The sequence below is a fragment of the Cololabis saira genome, chromosome 19 (genome assembly GCF_033807715.1).
Source record: "Cololabis saira isolate AMF1-May2022 chromosome 19, fColSai1.1, whole genome shotgun sequence".
In the NCBI taxonomy this organism is placed as follows: Eukaryota; Metazoa; Chordata; class Actinopteri; order Beloniformes; family Belonidae; genus Cololabis; species Cololabis saira.
The window spans coordinates 911,482-936,643 of record NC_084605.1 but is presented as its reverse complement, the minus strand read 5'-3'; the positions used below and the strand labels follow the sequence as shown (position 1 = coordinate 936,643).

General features: G+C 40.8%; 1 protein-coding gene across 6 annotated transcripts in view; it reads right to left on the bottom strand.

Annotated features, from left to right (window-relative positions):
* The window catches only part of atp6v0a1b (ATPase H+ transporting V0 subunit a1b), a 47,306-nt gene that overhangs the window by 7,183 nt on the left and 14,961 nt on the right, over positions 1–25,162 (bottom strand). For 4 of the 6 annotated variants that reach the window (XM_061709294.1, XM_061709296.1, XM_061709297.1 and 1 more), the window contains 12 exons: positions 24,311–24,393; positions 21,818–21,911; positions 19,035–19,247; positions 16,274–16,424; positions 14,366–14,505; positions 13,223–13,386; positions 11,195–11,285; positions 9,902–10,020; positions 8,737–8,953; positions 7,090–7,197; positions 4,356–4,544; positions 1,364–1,381 (listed from right to left, as the gene is read on the bottom strand). In XM_061709294.1, the coding sequence (XP_061565278.1) occupies positions 1,364–1,381; positions 4,356–4,544; positions 7,090–7,197; positions 8,737–8,953; positions 9,902–10,020; positions 11,195–11,285; positions 13,223–13,386; positions 14,366–14,505; positions 16,274–16,424; positions 19,035–19,247; positions 21,818–21,911; positions 24,311–24,393 (1,587 nt within the window). Of the gene's footprint in view, positions 1–1,363; positions 1,382–4,355; positions 4,545–4,581; positions 4,812–7,089; positions 7,198–8,736; positions 8,954–9,901; positions 10,021–11,194; positions 11,286–13,222; positions 13,387–14,365; positions 14,506–16,273; positions 16,425–19,034; positions 19,248–21,817; positions 21,912–24,310; positions 24,394–25,162 lie in introns of those variants that run through there. The other 2 variants (XM_061709295.1, XM_061709298.1) reach the window with 2 other exon arrangements.

The window sequence follows — 25,162 nt, the reverse complement described above, 5'->3', positions numbered from 1 at the left end:
ATTAGAATAAATGTATTTTATTGCTTTCCGTCGCTCAAAATACGTATAAATGTCTATGGTTGCGAGACCTGTTGTGGCTCGATATTGATCCATGTATAAGGCTCAATATTGATCCATGTATAAGGCTCAATATTGATCCATGTATAAGGCTCAATATTGATCCATATATAAGGCTCAATATTGATCCATGTATAAGGCTCGATATTGATCCACGTATAAGGATCAATATTGATCCATGTATAAGGCTCAATATTGATCCATATATAAGGCTCAATATTGATCCATATATAAGACTCAATATTGATCCATATATAAGGCTCAATATTGATCCATATATAAGGATCAATATTGATCCATGTATAAGGATCAATATTGATCCATGTATAAGGCTCAATATTGATCCATGTATAAGGATCAATATTGATCCATGTATAAGGCTCAATATTGATCCATATATAAGGATCAATATTGATCCATGTATAAGGATCAATATTGATCCATGTATAAGGATCAATATTGATCCATGTATAAGGCTCAATATTGATCCATATATAAGGCTCAATATTGATCCATATATAAGGCTCAATATTGATCCATATATAAGGCTCAATATTGATCCATATATAAGGCTCAATATTGATCCATATATAAGGCTCAATATTGATCCATATATAAGGCTTAATATTGATCCATGTATAAGGCGCACCGGATTATAAGGCGCATGTTCAGCTTTTGAAAAAACGGAAGGCTTTTAGGTGCGCCTTATAGTGCGGAAAATACGGAGCTTGGAGGTTTGTTTGGTGACCTCTGACCTCCAGCTGTGGACTGTGGGAGGAAACCAGAGTACCCAGAGGAAACCCACGCAATAATAATACAATTACTGTTAATAATAATACATCATAATGATACTATTAACAATGATAATGATAATAAAAATAATATGATAACAAATGATGATGATGATGACAATAATAATAATAATAATAATAATAAAAATAATGATAATTAATAATACAACTAATAATAATTATTTAAAAAATGATACTATTCATAAAAGTAATACAATAATTATAATAGTAATGATAATAATAAACAATGATGATGATGCTAATAATAATAAAAATAGTAATAATAAAAATAGTAATAATAATAATAATAATAATAATAATAATAATAATAATACAACTAATAATAATTATAAAAAATGATACTATTAATAATAAAAATAATATTATTATTATTAATAATAATAATAATAATTATTATAATAATAATAATAATAATAATAATAATAATAATAATAATAATAATAATAACAACAGATTGGACATCCAAATTTATTGTAAAGACGGTGAACTCTTACCGGCTCTTCCTCTGCGTGCTTGAAAGTAAGAAAAAGTCAAAGTTTAGTGGCAAAATTCACGGACTGAACCAGAATCCACTTAAATCATGCAGTTCAAATCGTTCCTGCACTTTAGGTAAAACCTGGACTTCAGTTTGGGGACTTGGTTTATATATCAATATCTATTAATATTTACTCGTAATATTACGACTTTATTCTATTATGACTTTATTCTCGTTTGGCCCTAATACTCCGTTTTTTGGCTCTTATGTTACTGTTATTTTCATGCACTTTATCGTTGTCAATTTGTGTATTAAAAATCAATAAACATCAATAAACATAAACTGAATAAGAAAAGATACCCATAAAAAGGAAAACGTCTATAGTTGTGCATTTACAAGTGCATTTACATCGTAGCTAGCTGCCTGTAAAGGACCAATTATTGCCCTTATTTGGTCATTTCTTTATTCAGTTACTTCTCTTGTATAAATATTTATATGATTTCCATTACGTTAGCACGTCTGTCTTTAATTGAAAGGATGAACGATCCTTTGAAAGGATGACAGGAGAACTTTATTTTGAAAAGGACTTTTATTTTTAATGTTCGGACCGGATATCCTCCGTCGCAGTTAACGTTTTTTGTCGTTTTGTTTTTTTTTTGTCGGTGTTGTCAATGAATACGTTAGGAACTTAATAAAATCCTGAACATAAATCCATTATGTGTGTTGTAATAAAATATCGATGTTTGCTGTCAGTTTCTTACGGTGGCCGGGACCCGCCATTGCTGAAAATAAAATAAATGCTGCAAATAAAATAAACGCTGCAAATAAAAAACTCCTCTCACGTAAAAAACACCGATGCATCAGCAAAAATAGTTCCCGGTAATTCACTTCTTTGTTGGCTTTTTTATTTGCGTCATTTTTTTATTCTATTTGCAGCGGGGTTTCTTTATATTTGCAGCGTTTCTTTTATTTGCAGCGTTTCTTTTATTTGCAAAGCGTTTCTTTTATTTGCAGCGGGGTTTCTTTATATTTGCAGCGTTTCTTTTATTTGCAGCGGGGTTTCTTTATACTTGCAGCGTTTCTTTTATTTGCAGCAGGGTTTCTTTATATTTGCAGCGTTTCTTTTATTTGCAGCGGGGTTTCTTTATATTTGCAGCGTTTCTTTTATTTGCAGCGGGGTTTCTTTATATTTGCAGCGTTTCTTTTATTTGCAGCGGGGTTTCTTTATATTTGCAGCGGGGTTTCTTTATATTTGCAGCGTTTCTTTTATTTGCAGCATTTCTTTTATTTGCAGCGGGGTTTCTTTATATTTGCAGCGGGGTTTCTTTATATTTGCAGCGGGGTTTCTTTATATTTTCAGCAGGGTTTCTTTATATTTGCAGCGTTTCTTTTATTTGCAGCGTTTCTTTTATTTGCAAAGCGTTTCTTTTATTTGCAGCGGGGTTTCTTTATATTTGCAGCGTTTCTTTTATTTGCAGCGGGGTTTCTTTATATTTGCAGCGGGGTTTCTTTATACTTGCAGCGTTTCTTTTATTTGCAGCAGGGTTTCTTTATATTAGCAGCGTTTCTTTTATTTGCAGCGGGGTTTCTTTATATTTGCAGCGTTTCTTTTATTTGCAGCGGGGTTTCTTTATATTTGCAGCGTTTCTTTTATTTGCAGCGGGGTTTCTTTATATTTGCAGCGGGGTTTCTTTATATTTGCAGCGTTTCTTTTATTTGCAGCATTTCTTTTATTTGCAGCGGGGTTTCTTTATATTTGCAGCGGGGTTTCTTTATATTTGCAGCGGGGTTTCTTTATATTTGCTGCGGGGTTTCTTTATATTTGCTGCGGGGTTTCTTTATATTTGCAGCGTTTCTTTTATTTGCAGCGGGGTTTCTTTATATTTGCAGAGTTTCTTTTATTTGCAGCATTTCTTTTATTGGCAGCGGGGTTTCTTTATATTTGCAGCAGGGTTTTTTATATTTGCAGCGTTTCTTTTATTTGCAGCGGGGTTTCTTTATATTTGCAGCAGGGTTTCTTTATATTTGCTGCGGGGTTTCTTTATATTTGCAGCGTTTCTTTTATTTGCAGCGTTTCTTTTATTTGCACCGTTTATTTTATTTGCAGCGGGGTTTCTTTATATTTGCTGCGGGGTTTCTTTATATTTGCAGAGTTTCTTTTATTTGCAGCATTTCTTTTATTGGCAGCGGGGTTTCTTTATATTTGCAGCAGGGTTTTTTATATTTGCAGCGTTTCTTTTATTTGCAGCGGGGTTTCTTTATATTTGCAGCAGGGTTTCTTTATATTTGCTGCGGGGTTTCTTTATATTTGCAGCGTTTCTTTTATTTGCAGCGTTTATTTTATTTGCAGCGTTTATTTTATTTGCAGCGGGGTTTCTTTATATTTGCAGCGTTTCTTATATTTGCAGCGTTTATTTTATTTGCAGCGTTTCTTTCATTTTCAGCAATGGCGGGTTTCGGCCACCGTAGTTTATCGATCATTTATTGCGACAATGCAACAATGCAATATATTGCAATATGGATTTTTTCCCTCACCTCGTCCCCGTTGTCGGAGTTTATTCTGGTAATGTTACGACTTTATTCTCGTAATTTTACGACTTTATTCTGGTAATATTCTTTCTTAATATTCTGACTTTATTCTGGTAATATTACGACTTTATTCTGGTAATATTCTGACTTAAGTCTCACCTCGTCCCCGTCCTCGGACTTTATTCTCCTAATATTCTGACTTTATTCTCCTAATATTATAACTTTATGTCTCACCTCGTCCCCATCCTCGGAGTTTATTCTGGTAATATTACGACTTCATTCTCCTAATATTCTGACTTTATTCTGGTAATATTATAACTTTATTCTGGTAACGTTACAACTTTAAGCCTCACCTCGTCCCCGTCCTCGGACTTTATTCTGTTAATATTATAACTTTATTTCCTCACCTCGTCCCCGTCCTCTGACTTTATTCTTGTGATTTTACGACTTTATTCTGTTAATATTACAACTTTAAGCCTCACCTCGTCCCCGTCCTCGGAGTGCTGCGAGAGCTGGTCGTGGTCCATGATTCCAGCCTCGTCCTCCGTGGGACCGTTCCCGACCCGGACGCCCCCGAACTTCTGGCTGCCCTGTTGGACGATTCCTGATGATGAGGACGCAGTTCGGGCTAAAGTCTGCGCTAGCTCTGCTGGCTCTTCCCTCGTCTGGGACTAGAAACAAGGTCAAAGGAAACATCGGTAGGAAACATCGCTCTAAAGTCTGCGCTAGCTAGCTCTGCTGGCTCTTCCCTCGTCTGGGACTAGAAACAAGGTCAAAGGAAACATCGGTAGGAAACATCGCTCTAAAGTCTGCGCTAGCTAGCTCTGCTGGCTCTTCCCTCGTCTGGGACTAGAAACAAGGTCAGAGGAAACATCGGTAGGAAACATCGCTCTAAAGTCTGCGCTAGCTAGCTCTGCTGGCTCTTCCCTCGTCTGGGACTAGAAACAAGGTCAAAGGAAACATCGGTAGGAAACATCGCTCTAAAGTCTGCGCTAGCTAGCTCTGCTGGCTCTTCCTTCCTTCCTTCCTTCCTTCCTTCCTTCCTTCCTTCCTCCCTTACTCGCTCCCTTCTTTATTTCCTTCCTTCCTTCTTTCCTTCATTCCTTCTTTCCATCCATCCATCCTTCCTTCTTTTTTCCCTTGCTTCCTTCCTCCCAACCTTCCTTCTTTCCTTCCTTCCTTCTTTCCTTCATTCCTCCCTCCCTTCCTTCCTTCCTTCCTTCCTTCCTTCCTTCCTTCCTTCTTTCCTTCATTCCTCCCTCCCTTCCTTCTTTCCTTCCTTCCTTCCTTCCTTCCTTCCTTCCTTCCTTCCTGCCTTCCTTCCTTCCCTTTTTCCTTCCTTCCTTCCTTCCTTCATTCCTCCCTTCCTTCCTTCCTTCATTCCTCCCTTCCTGCCTTCCTTCCTTCATCCCTTTCTTTTTTCCCTTCCTTCCTTATTTCCTTCTTTGCTCCCTTCCTTCCTTCCTTCCTTCCTTCCTTCCTTCCTTCCTTCCTTCCTTCCTTCCTTCCTTCCTTCCTTCCTTCCTTCCTTCCTCTACTTCTGCTGACTCTTCCCTCGTCTGGGACTAGAAACAAATTCAGAGGAAACATCGGTACGAAATGGCTTCTTGTTCTTCCGGCTCTCAGCGAAGGTGGACGCTTTTTCTGCTCCCTCTCCCTTATCAACCTTCCGGCTTTTTCTGCTTTTGTCCTGTCGCTTCAGAGTCTCTCCTTTTTCATTCCCCCGAAAACTCTACATCATGGAATTGATTAACTGGTCTCTCAGCACCATTGGCCAAATTTTTACACTATGGACGCGTACAAAAACTGGCGGCCGATGTGTCTCAAAATGTTATCCGTCGAGGACGTTGAGGACGCCTTCATAATTGGATTTATGATAGCAGGATTTCTCCTAATTGGAGTGGGGATCTTCCTGGCCTATCGACAAACGCGTAAGTCTGCGGGAGCCGTTCTGGCCCTCTCTGAGCTGCTGAAGCTGCTGAAGGATTGAGCACGGGACTCCGCACTCAGACTGTAACGCTGGGAGAGTAGGGCCGCAAGCTGGATGCGATTCTTGAACAGAATCGTAGGCTAGCAGGGGTCTTTGAGCTCTTTAACAAGATGGAGAACACCTTGGAGAAGCTGGGCACCCGGCTTGGCGGGGACTGATCACAAATTCGTCTGATCGGAGTTTATTGAGGAACCAGAAGACTGAAAGGCAGACAGAAAATGACTGAGCTGCCTGCAAATTGTTGATTTGATTTGGCCTTGACGGAGCGGCTTGGCAGGCCTCTTCGTCACAATCTCCCTGGAGGAATGTAAACATGACGCTCTGCACCCAACTCAACCCTCCCCCTCTCTCACAAACACCTGCGGATCTCCCTCCCAGAACTGTACCGCTGCCCGATAACATCAAGGACTTTTGGCTGCACTCTGGGCGAAGGTTCCCGGACTCATCGCGTCACAGACTCTCACACACACACTGACACACCCCCTCTCCCCATATCCAACGCCTTCCTGCCCCCCCCCTCTTATCAGCAGCCCCTCCTGACACAGTCTCTGGGTTTGAGCGCCAGCTGCAATGGCCGCGGCCCTCACTTGGAGGACCTGCGCCGGGTACCCCCCCCCCCCGACCTACCAATATCGTATACCCATAAGCTTGATGTTGTTTTGTTGTGTGTATGTTGCTTTTCTGTGCTGAGGTGTTTTTTTGCACCTTGACACTAGGTATTAATACACAGTGTGAAGATCCTTTTTTTCCCTCCTCCTCCATCCCAGTGTCATCCTTCCTCTAAAAATGGCGTCCGTATTAAAGGAGCCATCCGTGTAAACCGGAGTCAAGTTCTCTCGTCTGATTTATGTCTGACCTGGCAATAAAGCTTTTTCTGATTTTTCTGATTCTGAAACATCCGTACAAAACATCGCTACGAAACATCGGTACGAAACAACGGTACGTAGCTACGCAGCCGGGAAACATCGGAAACATCGGCACAAAACATCGGTACCAAACATTGGTACCAAACATCGGTACGCAGCCGGGAAACATCAGAAGTAAGAAGAAGAAAACAGGTTAATTGGAGGTTATCAGACGTTATCAGAGGAAGTTTATCAGAGATTATCGGTCGTTATTGTACGAAGGTTCGACATCGGCCACATATACAGAGTTTATATCAGAGTTTATCAGAGAAGCTTGTCGGTTGTCGGCGTATCAGATGAAGGTTCGGCGTCGTCACCTACCAGGTGCTTCTTCCACAGGTGCTGCCGCCGGAGCACCAGCGTTTTCACCACTAGCATACAGGGGACACATGCTAGCGCTACCAGCACCAGCAGAACCTGGATCCCCATCTGGAACCAATGAGAGAGACGTTAGCGGGCTAACACATGCTAGCGATAGCAGCACCAGCAGAACCTGGATCCCCATCTAGAATCAATGAGAGAGACGTTAGCGGGCTAACACATGCTAGCGATAGCAGCACCAGCAGAACCTGGATCCCCATCTAGAATCAATGAGAGAGACGTTAGCGGGGACATGCTAGTGGGGTCGGTAGCCGTCGCCACGGCGACTTACTCATTATAATTAGCAAGCTAAACTAAATTAGCATTAGCGTGCTAAATTCATGATGCAACATTAGCATTAGCGGGCTAAACTGATGATTATCACCCGGCTAGTGGCGGCGGGTCGGACCTCCGACCTACACCCGGCTAGTTTATAAAAAGTAAGTAAATAAATAAAAATAAAACATAAAAATAATAGAAATAATAAAATAGATACATTTATAAAAAGTAATAATCTGATGATAAACAATAATACATAAATAAGTAAATAATAGGTGAATAAATAAAAAGTAAATAAAGAAAATAATAAATAATAAAATAAAAATAATAAAATAAATTAATAAAAAGTTAATAATTAGTGGGGGGGTGTCGTACCTGTCCCCGGTACAGGGGTCGGTTGGGGGCCTAGTTAGCGGTTAGCGGGGCCTAGTTAGCGGTTAGCGGGGCCTGGTTAGCGGTTAGCGTACCTGTCCCGGTACAGGGACCTGGTTAGCGGTTAGCATACCTGTCCCCAGTACAGGGGCCTGGTTAGCGGTTAGCGTACCTGTCCCCAGTACAGGGGCCTGGTTAGCGGTTAGCGTACCTGTCCCGGTACAGGGGCCTAGTTAGCGGTTAGCGTACCTGTCCCCGGTACAGGGGCCTAGTTAGCGGTTAGCGTACCTGTCCCCGGTACAGGGGCCTGGTTAGCGGTTAGCGTACCTGTCCCCGGTACAGGGGCCTAGTTAGCGGTTAGCGTACCTGTCCCCGGTACAGGGGCCTAGTTAGCGGTTAGCGTACCTGTCCCGGTACAGGGACCTGGTTAGCGGTTAGCATACCTGTCCCCAGTACAGGGGCCTGGTTAGCAGTTAGCGGTTAGCGTACCTGTCCTGGTACAGGGGCCTAGTTAGCGGTTAGCGTACCTGTCCCCGGTACAGGGGCCTGGTTAGCGGTTAGCGTACCTGTCCCCGGTACAGGGGCCTAGTTAGCGGTTAGCGTACCTGTCCCCGGTACAGGGGCCTAGTTAGCGGTTAGCGTACCTGTCCCGGTACAGGGACCTGGTTAGCGGTTAGCATACCTGTCCCCAGTACAGGGGCCTGGTTAGCAGTTAGCGGTTAGCGTACCTGTCCCGGTACAGGGGCCTAGTTAGCGGTTAGCGTACCTGTCCCAGTACAGGGGCCTGGTTAGCGGTTAGCGTACCTGTCCCAGTACAGGGGCCTGGTTAGCGGTTAGCATACCTGTCCCGGTACAGGGGCCTGGTTAGCGGCTAGCGTACCTGTCCCCGGTACAGGGGCCTAGTTAGCGGTTAGCATACCTGTCCCGGTAGAGGGGCCTGGTTAGCGGTTAGCGTACCTGTCCCCGGTACAGCATGCGGTTGGTCGGGTCTCCGTAGTTGAACAGACACATGTTGATGAAGTGGATCAGCAGACTCGGGGCCTCGCGGGAGCTAAAGGCGTCGTACGCCGTCCACTTGTAGAAGACCAGCAGCGCTAGGTAGCCGAACAGGCTAGCCATGAACACGATCTCTGGGATGAAGCCCAGGAAGATGTTCAGGGGCTTCTTGAAGTACCTGAGGAGGGAGGGAGGTTAGCTGGGGGTTAGCTTGGAGCTAACGGTAACCAGTGGCGCCACCAGGGGGTGGGTCAGGGGTGGCCAGGGCCCCTACAGGAAAAGAATCAGGGCCAGGCAGGAGAAAAATAAATAATATTTTAGAGGAAGATTTTTTTTCATTATGTACTTTGAGAAAAAAGTCGAAATGTCGAGATTAATGTTGAAGTACAATTTCAAGAATTAAGTCAGAATTTCGCTGATATAATTTTGACTTTATTCCTGAAATTGTACTTCAACAATAATCTCGACATTTTCGACTTTTTCCTCAACATTTTGACTTTTTTCTCGACTTTTTTCTCGACATTTTGGCTTTTTTAACAACATTTTGACTTTTTTTCTCTCAATATTTTGACTTTTTTCTCGACATTTCGACTTATTTCTCAACATTTTGACTTTTTTCTCAAATTTTCGACTTTTTTCTCAAAATTTTGACTTTTTTCTAAACATTTCGACTTTTTTCACAAAATTTTGACTTTTTTTCTCAACATTTTGACTTTTTTCTCGACCTTTTTCTTGACATTTTGGCTTTTTTTCTCAACATTTCGACTTTTTTCACAAAATTTTAACTTTTTTTTCAACATTTCGACTTTTTTCTCAACATTTTGACTTTTTTCTCGACATTTCAACATTTTTCTCAACATTTTGACTTTTTTCTCAAAATTTCGACTTTTTTTCTCAACATTTTTCAACATTTCGACTTTTTACACAAAATTTTGACTTTTTTTCTCAACATTTCGACTTTTTTCTCAACATTTTTCTAGAAATTAAGACTTTTTTTCCTCGACATTTCGACAAAAAATCTTCCCCTCTCAGTAATTTTTCTCCTGCCGGGCCCTGATTCTCTTCTTTAATCAGCCTAAATCCATCAGTAGCGTTTTTTAGCATTAGCATTAGCGGGCTAACGTACAGGTGGTTGAAGAGACTCAGCGAGACGCCGAACAGCATGTGGACGACGCCCAGAATCACCGACATCTTCATCTTGAAGGAGTTCAGGAACGTCAGCTTGTTGGTGGCCAAGTTCCAGATCTGCAGGAAAGAGCACAGCAGAGAGGGCCGTTAGCGTTAGCATCACCGCTCTGGGGGGGAGGGGGCGGAGCCACGACCCCCGGGAGGTCAAAGGTCAGAACTCACACAGAACTTCAGTGGGTTTAAAGGAAGCAGTTTATTACTTTGTATAAATGTATTTATTTACTATTTATGTATTTCTTTTATTATTTATTTTATATTATTTTATTTTTTTAATATTATTATCTTTTATTATTATATCTTTTTACTTATTGCATTTTATTTATTAATTTATTTTATTTTATAAATGTATTTATTATATATTTATTTATTATAAGTGTATTACTTTGTATACATTTATTGATTTTATAATTTTCATTATTTTGTATTATTATATTTTTTACTTATTTTATTTTATTTATTTATTTACTTTTATAAATGTATCTATTACTTAATTTCTAATTTTTTATAATCAGTTTATTACTTTGTATACATTTATTTGATTATTTCTATTATTTTATTTTTTTATTATTTTTTTCTTTCTTTCTTTTATTTATTTACTTTTTATAAATGTATTTATTTTATTATTTTATTTTCTGTTATTTTATTTATTTATTTTCTTTATTTACTTTTTATTTATTTACTTTTAATATAAATATAAATGTATTTATTATATTTGTATTTATTATTTGTTATCAGTTTATTACTTTGTATACATTTATTTATGTATTTTATTATTTGAATTATTTAATTTTTAATTATTTTGTTTATTTATTTTTTATTTGTTTACTTTTTATAAATATATCTATTATTTAATTTCTCATTTTTATCATCAGTTTATTACTTTGTATACATTTATTGTATTATTTATTAGTTTATTTATTTACTTATTAATTAATTTATTATTGTTTATCGTCAGTTTATTACTTTGTATAAATGTATTTATTTTATTATTTCTATTTTTTATTTTTTATTATTATTTTATTTTCTATTTTATTTATTCATTTAATTATTTAATTATTTATTTTCTATTTTCTATTTTTATTATTAGTTTATTACTTGGTATAAATGTATTTATTTTATTAATTTCCTTGTTTTTTATAATGTATTTATTTTATTATTTATTTATTAATTAACTAAAACAGGTTCATCATCATCTCAGATCCGTTTAAAAGAAGAAGTTTGTCTCGGTTACCGGGTCGATTCCCAGCGGGTACGGTCCCCCGAAGACGCCCGGGACCGCCGGGTCCAACTGGAGGACGGAGTTCCCGTCCAGCGTCTCGGCCCTGAGACACCAGAGAAACAAAGAGAAGAAGAATTAAAATAATAATAATAATAATAATAATAATAATAATAATAATAATAATAATAATAATAATAATAATAATAATAATAACAATAATAATAATAATAATAATAACAATAATAATAATAATAATAATAATAACAATAATAATAATAATAATAATAATAATAATAATAATAATAATAATAATAATAACAATAATAATAATAATAATAATAATAATAATAATAATAACAATAATAATAATAATAACAATAATAATAATAATAATAATAATAATAATAATAATAACAATAATAATAATAATAATAATAATAATAATAATAATAATAATAATAATAACAATAATAATAATAATAAAATTAAAGCTGCAAATAGCGATGAACGGGCCCTCGCGCGTGCAATTCTCACCAATAAAGGTCAAGGAAAGTAGGAACTATCACTCAGGCCAATAAAGGTCAAGGACTCAAAACCGAGTCCAATGACTCCACCATGAGTCTTTATGTCAAACCATTCAAAAGTTATTACAGAAAATAGGAAAACTATCAAATATGGACCAATCAGAAGAAGGGGCGGGGCTAATTTGCAGCAATTATGGTCAAGGACTCAATACTGAGTCAGATGACACCACCCACGAGTCTTTATGTCAAACTATTCAAAAGTTAAAACAGAAAATAGGAATCACATGTCGGCCAATCAGCTACTAGTATCACTTCCTGTTTAGCGTTGAAGTTTGACGCGGCGCCACGGCCACGCCATTTCACCAAAACTCACGATTTTGACTTTTCATCATTAACGTCTTTTGTGAAATTGACGATCCTGCTAGGAGGAGTTGACACGTGAAAATGGCATAAAATTGCGCCAAAATGACACGATTAATTCAAAATGGCCGACTTCCTGTTCGGTTTGGGCCATGGCGCCAAGAGACTTTTCTTTAAGTTGTGACATGATACAGGTGTGTACCGATTTTCGTGCATGTACGTCAAACCGAAGTTTTCTAGGGGGCGCTGTTGAGCCGTTAGGCCACGCCCATTAATGCAAACCATTAAAAATCAAATTTTTCGCATCAAAATTAGCATAGTTGAATATCTCAAAAAGCGTAATAGCTAGCATGATGAGACTAAAATATGTTGTAGTACAACGCGTCCCGGGTTTTTCATTGTTGTAATGATGTCTGTACGATAAACCGTTGCCTAGCAACAAGCGTCCAAAATAAAATTGAAATTTTTTGTTTAAATTGAAAGTTAAATATCGCAAAAACTGTAATAATTAGCATGATGAGGTTGTATGGTCCGTTAGAGCCAATCGGGCCGAGTGTTTGTAAATTTGAACGATGTCTCTACGATAAAGTTCGGCCGAGCAATAAGCGTCCGAATTTTAACCTTTTTTTTTGCTTTTTGGCATCTAGCATGAGCTACTCACGTCCAGTTAGAGCCCCGCGGGCCGCACAACATTTTTCTCAACATTTCGACTTTTTTCTCGACCTTTTGGCTTTTTTCTAAAAATTTTGATTTTTTTCTCAAAATTTTGACTTTTTTTCTCGACATTTTGACTTTTTTCACAAAATTTTGACTTTTTTACTCAACATTTCGACTTTTTTTCTCAACCTTTTTTCTCGACATTTTTGCTTTTTTCACAAAATTTTCACTTTTTTTCTCAACATTTTGACGTACTTACGTCCAGTTAGCGCCCCGCGGGCCGTACAGGAGCTACTTACGTCCAGTTAGCGCCCCGCGGGCCGTACAGGAGCTACTTACGTCCAGTTAGCGCCCCGCGGGCCGTACAGGAGCTACTTACGTCCAGTTAGCGCCCCGCGGGCCGTACAGGAGCTACTTACGTCCAGTTAGCGCCCCGCGGGCCGTACAGGAGCTACTTACGTCCAGTTAGCGCCCCGCGGGCCGTACAGGAGCTACTTACGTCCAGTTAGCGCCCCGCGGGCCGTACATGGGCCGGACGCTCCAGCCGGAGCCGAACATGTTCAGGGATTTGGAGAAACAGTCGTTGTAGATCAGGCCGGTGTAGACGGAGAACACGCCCATTAGCAGGATGATGTAGCGGCCGGCGAACACCATGCTAAACATCTGGGGGGGAAACATCAGGGTTAGCGTTAGCATCGGAACCGGCCGGCGCATCTTCCGGCTTTAATAGCTCCATTAAGAATCGCAGTTTCTTGTTCTAATATTAACAATATCTTTCTTCTTCCGGCTCTCGGCGAAGGCGGACGCTTTTTCTGCTCTCTCCCTTATCAATCTGTCCTGCTACTGCTTTTGTTTGTCTCGTCTTCAGAGTCTCTTCTTTTCACTCCTCCCAAACTCTACAATCATGGAATTGATTAACTGGTCTCTCAGCACAATTGACCAAATTTTTGCGACGAGAAGTCAGGGGGTAAGGGAGCCCTCCTGCCCCGATGGGATGTTTTTTGCTGGATACAAATATTGGAAACCGTTGTGTCTCAAGATTCTGTCTGTCGAGGACGTTGAAGATGCTTCATAATTGGATTTATGATAGCAGGATTTCTCCTGATTGGAGGAGGGGGATTCCTGGTCTACCGACAAACGCGTAAGTGGTCGACAGCTGTTCTGGCTCTTTCAGAGCTGCTGGACGTGGCTGAAGGATCAAGCAAGGTGATCAACACTCAGACTTTAACGTTGGGGGAGCAAAGCCGTAAGCTGGATGTGATTCTTGAACAGAATCTCAGGCTGGCGGCGTCTTTGAGCTCATTGGTAAGATGGAGAAGACCTTGGAGAAGTTGGAAGCTCGGCTTGACGGAAATGATCACAAATTCGTCTGTTTGGAGTCACCATTGATGAACCAGAGACTGAAGGCAGATGGAAAATTACTGAGTCTGTCTGTTCTTTCATACAATTGTTGATTCTATAATCTGGCCTTGACAGGGCGGTTTTGGCCGATCACTCTGGTCACAATCTCCCTGGTGGAATGTAAACAAGGTGGCTCTGCCCCCACTAACCCTCCCTGAATAAAGGCTATTCATTCATTCATTCATTCGTTCAATATAACCCCCCCCCCGGCGGGGCCGTCCACCGTTAGCCGTTAGCCTACCTCGTTGTCGCTCTTCTGCGCTACCAGCCGGCTCTCCCGCAGCACCAGGTACAGCGCGGCGCAGGTCATGAGCAGCCCGTGGCCCATGTCCCCGAACATGACGGCAAACAGGAAGGGGAAGGTGATGATGGTGTAGGGAGCTGTGGAGAGAGGGAAGTTAGCCGCGGCTACCGCTAACGATGGTGTAGGAAGCTGAGGAGAGAAGGAGGTTAGCCGCGGCTACCGCTAACGATGGTGTAGGGAGCTGTGGAGAGAGGGAGGTTAGCCGCGGCTACCGCTAACGTAGGGAGCTGAGGAGAGAAGGAGGTTAGCCGCGGCTACCGCTAACGAGAGGAACAAGTTTAGCACACGCTACAGCTACGCTAATGTTAAGGCATTATTATATATATTTATTTATATATATATATATATATATATATATATATATATAAATTTATTTTTTGTGAAAAAAGAAAGAAAATGAAAAAAAACTTATTTTTTGGGGGGTGAAGAAAGAAAAGAAAGAAGAAAATGAAAAAAAATTTAATTTATTTTTGGGTGAAGAAAAAATAGAAAGAAGAAAAAAAAACGAATTTCTTTGAAAAAAGACTTTAATTTATTTTTTGTGATTGAGAAAACTCCATTAACAGGCGATAATAATTTACTTTTGACAATAACTATTTATTCTACAACTCTACATAAATGATTCCATGACGTGAGTCATGTGACTAATGTCAACTCTAGAGGAAAAACCAGCTAGATGTTTAAGAAAAGAAAATTAATTGATAAAATGACTTGGCTATTTCCTATTTAACGCTAGTTAGACCGGTACCAGACCTGGGTTGATCTCCCGGTAGTTCCCGATGCCGTAGGCTACAGCTAGGCTAAAATTTTGACTTTTTTCTCAAAATTTTGACTTTTTTCTCAAAATTCCGACTTTTTTCTTGAGTTTTATCTCAAAATTTCGACTTTTCTCAACTTTTTTCTTTAAATTTCGACTTTCTTCTCAAAATTTTGACTTTTCTTAACTGTTTTCTCAAAATTTTGACTTTTTTCTCAAAATTTCGAATTTTCTTGACTTTTTTCTCAAAAGTGTTACTTTTTTTTTTAAAGATTTCGACTTTTTTCTCTACTTTTATCTCAAAATTTTGACTTTTCTCGATTTTTTTCTCAAAATGTTGACGTTTTTCAGAGACTCCAGCTATGCTAACGTTAGCAGAGACTCCAGCTACGCTAACGTTAGCAGAGACTCCAGCTACGCTAGCATTAAGGGAACAGGAACCGGTACCTGGGTTGATCTCCCGGTAGTTCCCGATGCCGTAGGCTAGGCTAGGCTAACGGTACCTGGGTTGATCTCCCGGTAGTTCCCGATGCCGTAGGCTACAGCTAGGCTAACGGTACCTGGGTTCATCTCCCGCTAGTTCCAGCTAGGCTACAGCTAGGCTAACGGTACCTGGGTTGATCTCCCGGTAGTTCCCGATGCCGTAGGCTAGGCTAGGCTAACGGTACCTGGGTTGATCTCCCGCTAGTTCCAGCTAGGCTACAGCTAGGCTAACGGTACCTGGGTTGATCTCCCGGTAGTTCCAGCTAGGCTACAGCTAGGCTAACGGTACCTGGGTTGATCTCCCGGTAGTTCCAGCTAGGCTACAGCTAGGCTAACGGTACCTGGGTTGATCTCCCGGTAGTTCCAGCTAGGCTACAGCTAGGCTAACGGTACCTGGGTTGATCTCCCGGTAGTTCCCGATGCCGTAGGCTAGGCTAGGCTAACGGTACCTGGGTTGATCTCCCGCTAGTTCCAGCTAGGCTACAGCTAGGCTAACGGTACCTGGGTTGATCTCCCGCTAGTTCCAGCTAGGCTACAGCTAGGCTAACGGTACCTGGGTTGATCTCCCGCTAGTTCCAGCTAGGCTACAGCTATGCTAACGGTACCTGGGTTGATCTCCCGGTAGTTCCCGATGCCGTAGGCGTCCACGATGTTCTGGAATCCCGACGTGAACTTGTTGGTCTTGTTGAAAGTGGGCGGGGTCTGTTTGGTCTGCATCCTGTTGAGGATGGAGGGGACGGTGGAGCCGCTCCTCTCCTGGCGAAGGAAACACGGCGTTACAAAAACACGGCGTTACAAAACCTGGGAGTTACTTCTGTCAGATAGGGCTGTGCGATTAATCGATTTTAAATCTAAATCAGATTTATTAATCAAGACGATGTTAAAAAAAAGGAAAAAAGGAAAATGGGAAAATGGATTTTCCTTGTTTGCAGCTGCATTACAGACGGAGCTCGTCTAGTCGTCTTTGTTTGGTCAAGAAAATGGTAAATGTTGTCACTTTACTAAACTCAAGGAGGATTTACAGGATCTTTCAGTTGCACTTCATTCCCAATAGGGAAATTTGTTTGCTATTTTTCTTTAAAAATAAAGATAAAATATTTGAAACAATTTATTCCATTGTCTTTTGTAGTTTTACCAAAAAAATCGAAATCAAAAATCGGGTTTTCAGAGAAAAAAAATCTGGATTTTATTTTTGTCCAAAATCGCCCAGCCCTACTATCAGCAGAACAAAACCACGGCGTTACTTCTGTCGCTGCCGTTGAATCACCTTGTTGTAGCTCGATTTATAATCACAGTATCTGGTTCTAATTACTCTAATTACTCTAATTACTTGATTTAGAACTTGGTCAAACTTGCTCAAACTTGCTCAAACTTGGTCAAACTTGGTCCAAACTTGCTCAAACTTGCTCAAACTTGCTCAAACTTGATCAAACTTGGTCAAACTTGGTCAAACTTGCTCAAACTTGGTCCAAACTTGGTCAAACTTGCTCAAACTTGCTCAAACTTGCTCAAACTTGGTCCAAACTTGGTCAAACTTGGTCAAACTTGCTCAAACTTGGTCCAGACTTGGTCAAACTTGCTCAAAGTTGGTCAAACTTGGTCAAACTTGCTCAAACTTGGTCAAACTTGGTCCAGACTTGGTCAAACTTGGTCAAACTTGCTCAAACTTGGTCCAAACTTGGTCAAACTTGGTCAAACTTGGTCAAACTTGGTCAAACTTGGTCCAAACTTGGTCAAACTTGCTCAAACTTGATCAAACTTGGTCAAACTTGGTCAAACTTGCTCAAACTTGCTCAAACTTGGTCAAACTTGGTCCAAACTTGGTCAAACTTGCTCAAACTTGCTCAAACTTGGTCAAACTTGGTCCAAACTTGCTCAAACTTGCTCAAACTTGCTCAAACTTGATCAAACTTGGTCAAACTTGGTCAAACTTGCTCAAACTTGGTCCAAACTTGGTCAAACTTGCTCAAACTTGCTCAAACTTGCTCAAACTTGGTCCAAACTTGGTCAAACTTGGTCAAACTTGCTCAAACTTGGTCCAGACTTGGTCAAACTTGCTCAAAGTTGGTCAAACTTGGTCAAACTTGATCAAACTTGGTCAAACTTGGTCCAGACTTGGTCAAACTTGGTCAAACTTGCTCAAACTTGGTCCAAACTTGGTCAAACTTGGTCAAACTTGGTCAAACTTGGTCAAACTTGGTCCAAACTTGGTCAAACTTGCTCAAAGTTGCTCAAACTTGGTCAAACTTGGTCAAACTTGGTCCAAACTTGCTCAAACTTGCTCAAAGTTGCTCAAACTTGATCAAACTTGGTCAAACTTGGTCCAGACTTGGTCAAACTTGCTCAAACTTGCTCAAACTTCTCAAACTTGGTCAAACTTGGTCAAACTTGGTCCAAACTTGGTCAAACTTGGTCCAAACTTGCTCAAACTTGCTCAAACTTGCTCAAACTTGCTCAAAGTTGCTCAAACTTGGTCAAACTTGCTCAAACTTGGTCCAAACTTGCTCAAACTTGCTCAAACTTGCTCAAACTTGGTCCAAACTTGGTCAAACTTGCTCAAAGTTGCTCAAACTTGGTCAAACTTGCTCAAACTTGCTCAAACTTGGTCCAAACTTGGTCAAACTTGCTCAAACTTGCTCAAACTTGCTCAAACTTGCTCAAAGTTGCTCAAACTTGGTCAAACTTGCTCAAACTTGGTCCAAACTTGCTCAAACTTGCTCAAACTTGCTCAAACTTGGTCCAAACTTGGTCAAACTTGCTCAAAGTTGCTCAAACTTGGTCAAACTTGCTCAAACTTGGTCAAACTTGGTCCAAACTTGGTCAAACTTGCTCAAACTTGCTCAAACTTGCTCAAACTTGCTCAAACTTGGTCCAAACTTGGTCCAGACTTGGTCAAACTTGGTCAAACTTGCTCAAACTTGCTCAAACTTGGTCCAAACTTGGTCAAACTTGCTCAAAGTTGCTCAAACTTGGTCAAACTTGCTCAAACTTGGTCAAACTTGGTCCAAACTTGGTCAAACTTGCTCAAAGTTGCTCAAACTTGGTCAAACTTGCTCAAACTTGGTCAAACTTGGTCCAAACTTGGTCAAACTTGCTCAAACTTGCTCAAACTTGGTCAAACTTGCTCAAAGTTGCTCAAACTTGGTCAAACTTGCTCAAACTTGGTCAAACTTAGTCCAAACTTGGTCAAACTTGGTCCAAACTTGCTCAAACTTGCTCAAAGTTGGTCCAAACTTGGTCAAACTTGGTCAAACTTAGTCCAAACTTGGTCAAACTTGGTCCAAACTTGGTCAAACTTGGTCAAACTTAGTCCAAACTTGGTCAAACTTGGTCCAAACTTGGTCCAAACTTGGGAGACAGACTCACCGTTCCTCTCCGCAGGGCGAACTGGATGGAGTCCAGGTCCGACACCGGGCACCAGACCTCTGCGATCAGACACTTCTGCGTGACGTCGATGTTGCAGAGGTTCAGCGTGTGGTAAATGGCCTTCATCTTCCTCACCTTGATGAACCAGACCCGCATGGTCTTGGAGGCGGCCTGGAGGACCCGCTGGCGGTGATCCTCCGTCTGGTTCAGGACCTGCAGGAAACAGGGACAGACCCGGGTCAAACAGCATCTCATAAATCCTCGGTCTGGTTCAGGACCTGGGGGGACAGGGACAGACCCGGGTCAGGTTCTGGATCAAACAATCAGGGTCTCAGGTCCTCCGTCTGGTTCAGGACCTGCAGGAAACAGACCCGGGTTAGAATCAGGATCTCAGGTCCTCGGTCAGGTTCAGGACCTGGGGGGGCAGACCCGTTTTTTTCTCAAAATTTCGACTTTTCTCTCAACTTTTTTCTCAAAATGTCAACCTTTTTCCAGAAATTTTGACTCTTTTCTCAATAATTTCGACTTTCTCAAGATTTCGACTTTTTTCTAAAAATTCCGTCTTCTTTCTAAAAATTTCTACTTTTTTCTCAAAATTGTGACTTTTCTCTAAAAATTTCGACATTTTTCTCAAAATTTCGACTCTTCTAAATAATTTTGACTTTTTTCTAAAAATTTCGACTTTTTTCTAAAGATTTCGACTTTTTTCTAAAAAGCTCTACTTTTTTCTAAAAAGCTCTACTTTTTTCTAAAAAGCTCTACTTTTTAAAAAAAATTCCGTCTTTTTTCGAAAGATTTCGACTTTTTTCTCAAAATTTCGACTCTTTTCTAAAAATTTCGACTTTCTCAAAATTTTGACTTTTTTCTCAACTTTTTTCTAAAGATTTCGACTTTTTTCTCAACTTTTTTCTCAAAATCTCGACTTTTCTCAACTTTTTTCTTAAAATTTTGACTTTTTCCTCGACTTTTATCTCAAAATCACATTTTTTCGCCAGGCGCCAAACTGGTGCAAAATTTGGTGACTTTTGGGGCACGTTTAGGGGAAAAAAGAGAAGAAAAATTAGGAAAAGAGCAATTGCTACAGATACAACAGGGCCCTCGCACTGTCAGCGCTTGGGCCCTAAAAATAAAAATACCTTGATAAAATAAAAGAAGTGCTGAAAGCTGCAGCGATTGGTATTTTCTGTCTCCTACAGGTCAGGAACCTCCGTGGGAAGTCTTAGTTCGCCTGATTGATGCCATGTTGACGTGTGAATGTGTGATTTTTCTGAGTGATTTTCTGTGTGAATCTTTGCACGTGTGCAGAAGAACGGCTTGTTTCCAGGCGTCATGGAAAAGCTGAGCAGCAACGAGGACTCCGAGGTTACGAGTGTGAACTCCGTCTCACAAAGAGCAGCCTGAACAAACACTTCCTGTCTGCAGTTTGATTCATTTCCCTTTTGTTAATTGTTGCAGCTGCAGAACAAACGCTGCCAAAGCTCGGAGGAATTACTGGTGAGAAAGTTCTGCTGCCGCTCCAACAATAAACACATCAGGAACAAGGTCGTCTGAGGTCAAAGATCAAATATCAGTTAACCAACAATTAACCAACAAGCTCCTTTACTGAGACATCAGTTAACCAGAGTTAAGGGGTTAGGGTTATAGTTAGGGTTTAGGGGTCAGGGCATAGTGCTTAGGGTTGGGGTTGGCAGCTTAAGGTTAGGGTTAGGGTTTAGGGGTTAGGGTATAAGGATTAGGGTTGGCAGCTTAAGGTTAGGAGTTTTGGGTTATGGGTTGGGGTTGTGGTTAGAGAATAAGGCTTAGGGTTAGGGAGATTGGGTTGGGTTAGTTTTGGGGTTAAGGTTAGTAGGGTTGGGGTGGGGGGAAAAAGTCTGTCTCCTTAAGGGAACAGAAGGACAACAGTCCATCGGCCGGGCAACCCGGTCCAACTTTTAGGGGTTAGTTTTAGTGTTAGGGCTTAAGGTTAAGCTTAGGGTTTATTGTTTGTTTATTGTTTATTATTTATTGGATCCCCATTAGTCCGCATAAATATGAAGACTATTCTTCCTGGGGTCCACATTAAATCAAACAATTAATCAACAATACAGCATTTATACAAAGAATTACATGGATCAATTAACCTGAAAATATATACATGAATTTCTCAGTGCATATGAACATTAAATAATACTACTACTAATAATAATATGAACATTGAATAATACAATGCAAATTAATGTAAATTACAGAGTAGAATGTAATGAACCGACTACAATGTAAATTAATAAGTAACCTGATTGATAGAAATATTAACATGAATGGATTCCCTTAACGTAGTTTTCTAATAGACTATTGTAACATAATATTATGTTGAAACACCTTCTCTCAGTTTAATTTTGAAACTAGCCATTCCTGTGGTTGAAATCAAGTGTGGGGGGAGACTGTTCCAGTGAGCTACAGCCCTATACATAACAGACCTGAAGAGTGCGTTGGTTCTCGGTAAAGGCAAGGTGAAGTTGTTTGCTGAGGCCTGTCTAGTTCTATAATTATGTTTCTCATTTGTCGGATGAAGTTGTAAATAAAAAAAACAGGTTTCTGTAAGGTGTAAGTCTTTCTCAAAAACATTAGGGTTAGGGGTTAGGATTGGGGTTTGGGGTTATGGTTAGAGCATAAGGCTAGTGTTGGCAGCTTAAGGTTGGGGTTTGGGGCTAGTGGTTGGGGTTAGCGTAAGGGTTATGGGGGTTAGCAGCGTTAGCAGGGTTATGGGGGTTAGCAGGGTTAGCAGGGTTAGCGTGTCCTCTCACCATCTGCAGGTCGTCGATACGACTGTTGACTCCCGCCAGCATCTCCTTCCTCTCCTGAGGCGTCTCCGGACACGGATAGAGGGAGGCCCGGAACCTGGGGAGAGAGAGAGAGAGCTAACCGCTAATCACAGGATAGAGGGAGGCCCGGAACCTGGGGAGAGAGAGAGCTAACAGCTAACCGCTAATCACAGGATAGAGGGAGGCCCGGAACCTGGGGAGAGAGAGAGAGAGCTAACAGCTAACCGCTAATCACAGGATAGAGGGAGGCCCGGAACCTGGGGAGAGAGAGAGAGAGCTAACAGCTAACCGCTAATCACAGGATAGAGGGAGGCCCGGAACCTGGGGAGAGAGAGAGAGAGAGCTAACCGCTAACCGCTAACAGATAGAGGGAGGCCCGGAACCTGGGGAGAGAGAGAGAGAGCTAACAGCTAACCGCTAACAGATAGAGGGAGGCCCGGAACCTGGGGAGAGAGAGAGAGAGCTAACCGCTAACCGCTAATCACAGGATAGAGGGAGGCCCGGGACTTGGGGAGATAGCACAGCTAACGGCTAACCGCTAACAGATAGAGGGAGGCCCGGAACCTGGGGAGGGAGAGAAGCTAACAGCTAACCGCTAAAAGCTAACCATGACAGCCTTAAACCGTCACCAAGGCTTTTACACTAAAGACGATGCTAAACTTGTTCGTCCCCCCAGTCACGTAAAACTCTCATCTCCAAACCTCCATTGATATGAATCGGTGGTTAAACTCAAACCTCCATTGATATGAATCGGTCGCCGGTTAAACTCAAACCTCCATTGAAATCAATCGGTGGCCGGTTAAACTCAAACCTCCATTGATATGAATCGGTCGCCGGTTAAACTCAAACCTCCATTGAAATCAATCGGTGGCCGGTTAAACTCAAACCTCCATTGATATGAATCGGTGGGCGGTTAAACTCAAACCTCCATTGATATGAATCGGTGGCCGGTTAAACTCAAACCTCCATTGATATGAATCGGTGGCCGGTTAAACTCAAACCTCCATTGATATCAATCGGTGGTTAAACTCAAACTTCCATTGATATCAATCGGTGCCCGGTTAAACTCAAACCTCCATTGATATGAATCGGTGGCCGGTTAAACTCAAACTTCCATTGATATGAATCGGTGGCCGGTTAAACTCAAACTTCCATTGATATGAATCGGTGGCCGGTTAAACTCAAACTTCCATTGATATGAATCGGTGGCCGGTTAAACTCAAACCTCCATTGATATGAATCGGTGGCCGGTTAAACTCAAACCTCCATTGATATGAATCGGTGGCCGGTTAAACTCAAACCTCCATTGATATGAATCGGTGGTTAAACTCAAACCTCCATTGATATGAATCGGTGGCCGGTTAAACTCACCCCTCCATTGATATGAATCGGTGGCCGGTTAAACTCAAACCTCCATTGATATGAATCGGTGGCCGGTTAAACTCAAACCTCCATTGATATGAATCGGTGGTTAAACTCAAACCTCCATTGATATGAATCGGTGGTTAAACTCAAACCTCCATTGATATCAATCGGGGGCCGGTTAAACTCACCCCTCCATTGATATGAATCGGTGGCCGGTTAAACTCAAACCTCCATTGATATGAATCGGTGGCCGGTTAAACTCAAACCTCCATTGATATGAATCGGTGGTTAAACTCAAACCTCCATTGATATGAATCGGTGGCCGGTTAAACTCAAACTTCCATTGATATGAATCGGTGGCCGGTTAAACTCAAACCTCCATTGATATGAATCGGTGGCCGGTTAAACTCAAACCTCCATTGATATGAATCGGTGGTTAAACTCAAACCTCCATTGATATGAATCGGTGGTTAAACTCAAACCTCCATTGATATGAATCGGTGGCCGGTTAAACTCAAACCTCCATTGATATGAATCGGTGGCCGGTTAAACTCAAACCTCCATTGATATGAATCGGTGGTTAAACTCAAACCTCCATTGATATGAATCGGTGGCCGGTTAAACTCAAACCTCCATTGATATGAATCGGTGGCCGGTTAAACTCACCCCTCCATTGATATGAATTGGTGGGCGGTTAAACTCAAACCTCCATTGATATGAATCTGTGGCCGGTTAAACTCAAACTTCCATTGATATGAATCGGTGGCCGGTTAAACTCAAACCTCCATTGAAATGAATCGGTGGCCGGTTAAACTCAAACCTCCATTGATATGAATCGGTGGCCGGTTAAACTCAAACCTCCATTGAAATGAATCGGTGGCCGGTTAAACTCAAACCTCCATTGAAATGAATCGGTGGCCGGTTAAACTCAAACCTCCATTGAAATGAATCGGTGGCCGGTTAAACTCACCCCTCCATTGATATGAATCGGTGGCCGGTTAAACTCAAACCTCCATTGATATGAATCGGTGGTTAAACTCAAACCTCCATTGATATGAATCGGTGGTTAAACTCAAACCTCCATTGATATGAATCGGTGGTTAAACTCACCCCTCACAGATCTTCTTCACCCGGTTCTTCAGCTGGTCTCCCTGGAAGAAGATGATGAAGACGGACTTGTGGACCTGGTCCCCCTGGAGAGAACCGGAACCGGTTTAACTTAACCGGAGAGAGTTTAACTAACTGATTTACAGAGAACCGGAACCGGTTTAAATAAGTCCAGTTTACAGAGAACCAGAGACGGTTTAACTAACTCAAGTGTCGACAACCCGCAGCTCTTTAGCGCCGCCCTGGTGGCTCCTGGAGATTTTTCAAAGATATTTGACCTTTTTTTTCTTTTTTTTCTTCTTTTTTCAATTTTTTCTTACTTTTTCCTTTTTTAATATCAACATTTCGACTTTTTTCTTGACATTTCGACTTTTTTTTTTTTTCGAAATTTTGACTTTTTTCTCAAAAATTTTGACTTTTTTCTCGACATTTCAATTTTTTCGCGAAATTTTGACTTTTTTCTCGACTTTTTTCTCGAAATTTTGACTTTTTTCTCGACATTTCGACTTTTTTCTCAAAATTTTGACTTTTTTCTCGACATTTCGACTTTTTTCTCGACATTTCGACTTTTTTCTCAAAATTTTGACTTTTTTCTCGACATTTCGACTTTTTTCTCGACATTTCGACTTTTTTCTCAAAATTTTGACTTTTTTCTCGACATTTCGACTTTTTTCTCAAAATTTTGACTTTTTTCTCGACAGAGAACCGGAGACGGTTAATCTAACTGATATACAGATACGAGTTATTGATATAAATAAGTACAACTCCACGGGTCTGGAGTCTCGGTACGAACCATCTCCCACCATCACTGCCCACCTCAACCGCTTCCTCTCCTTATCATGACGTAGCTAATTA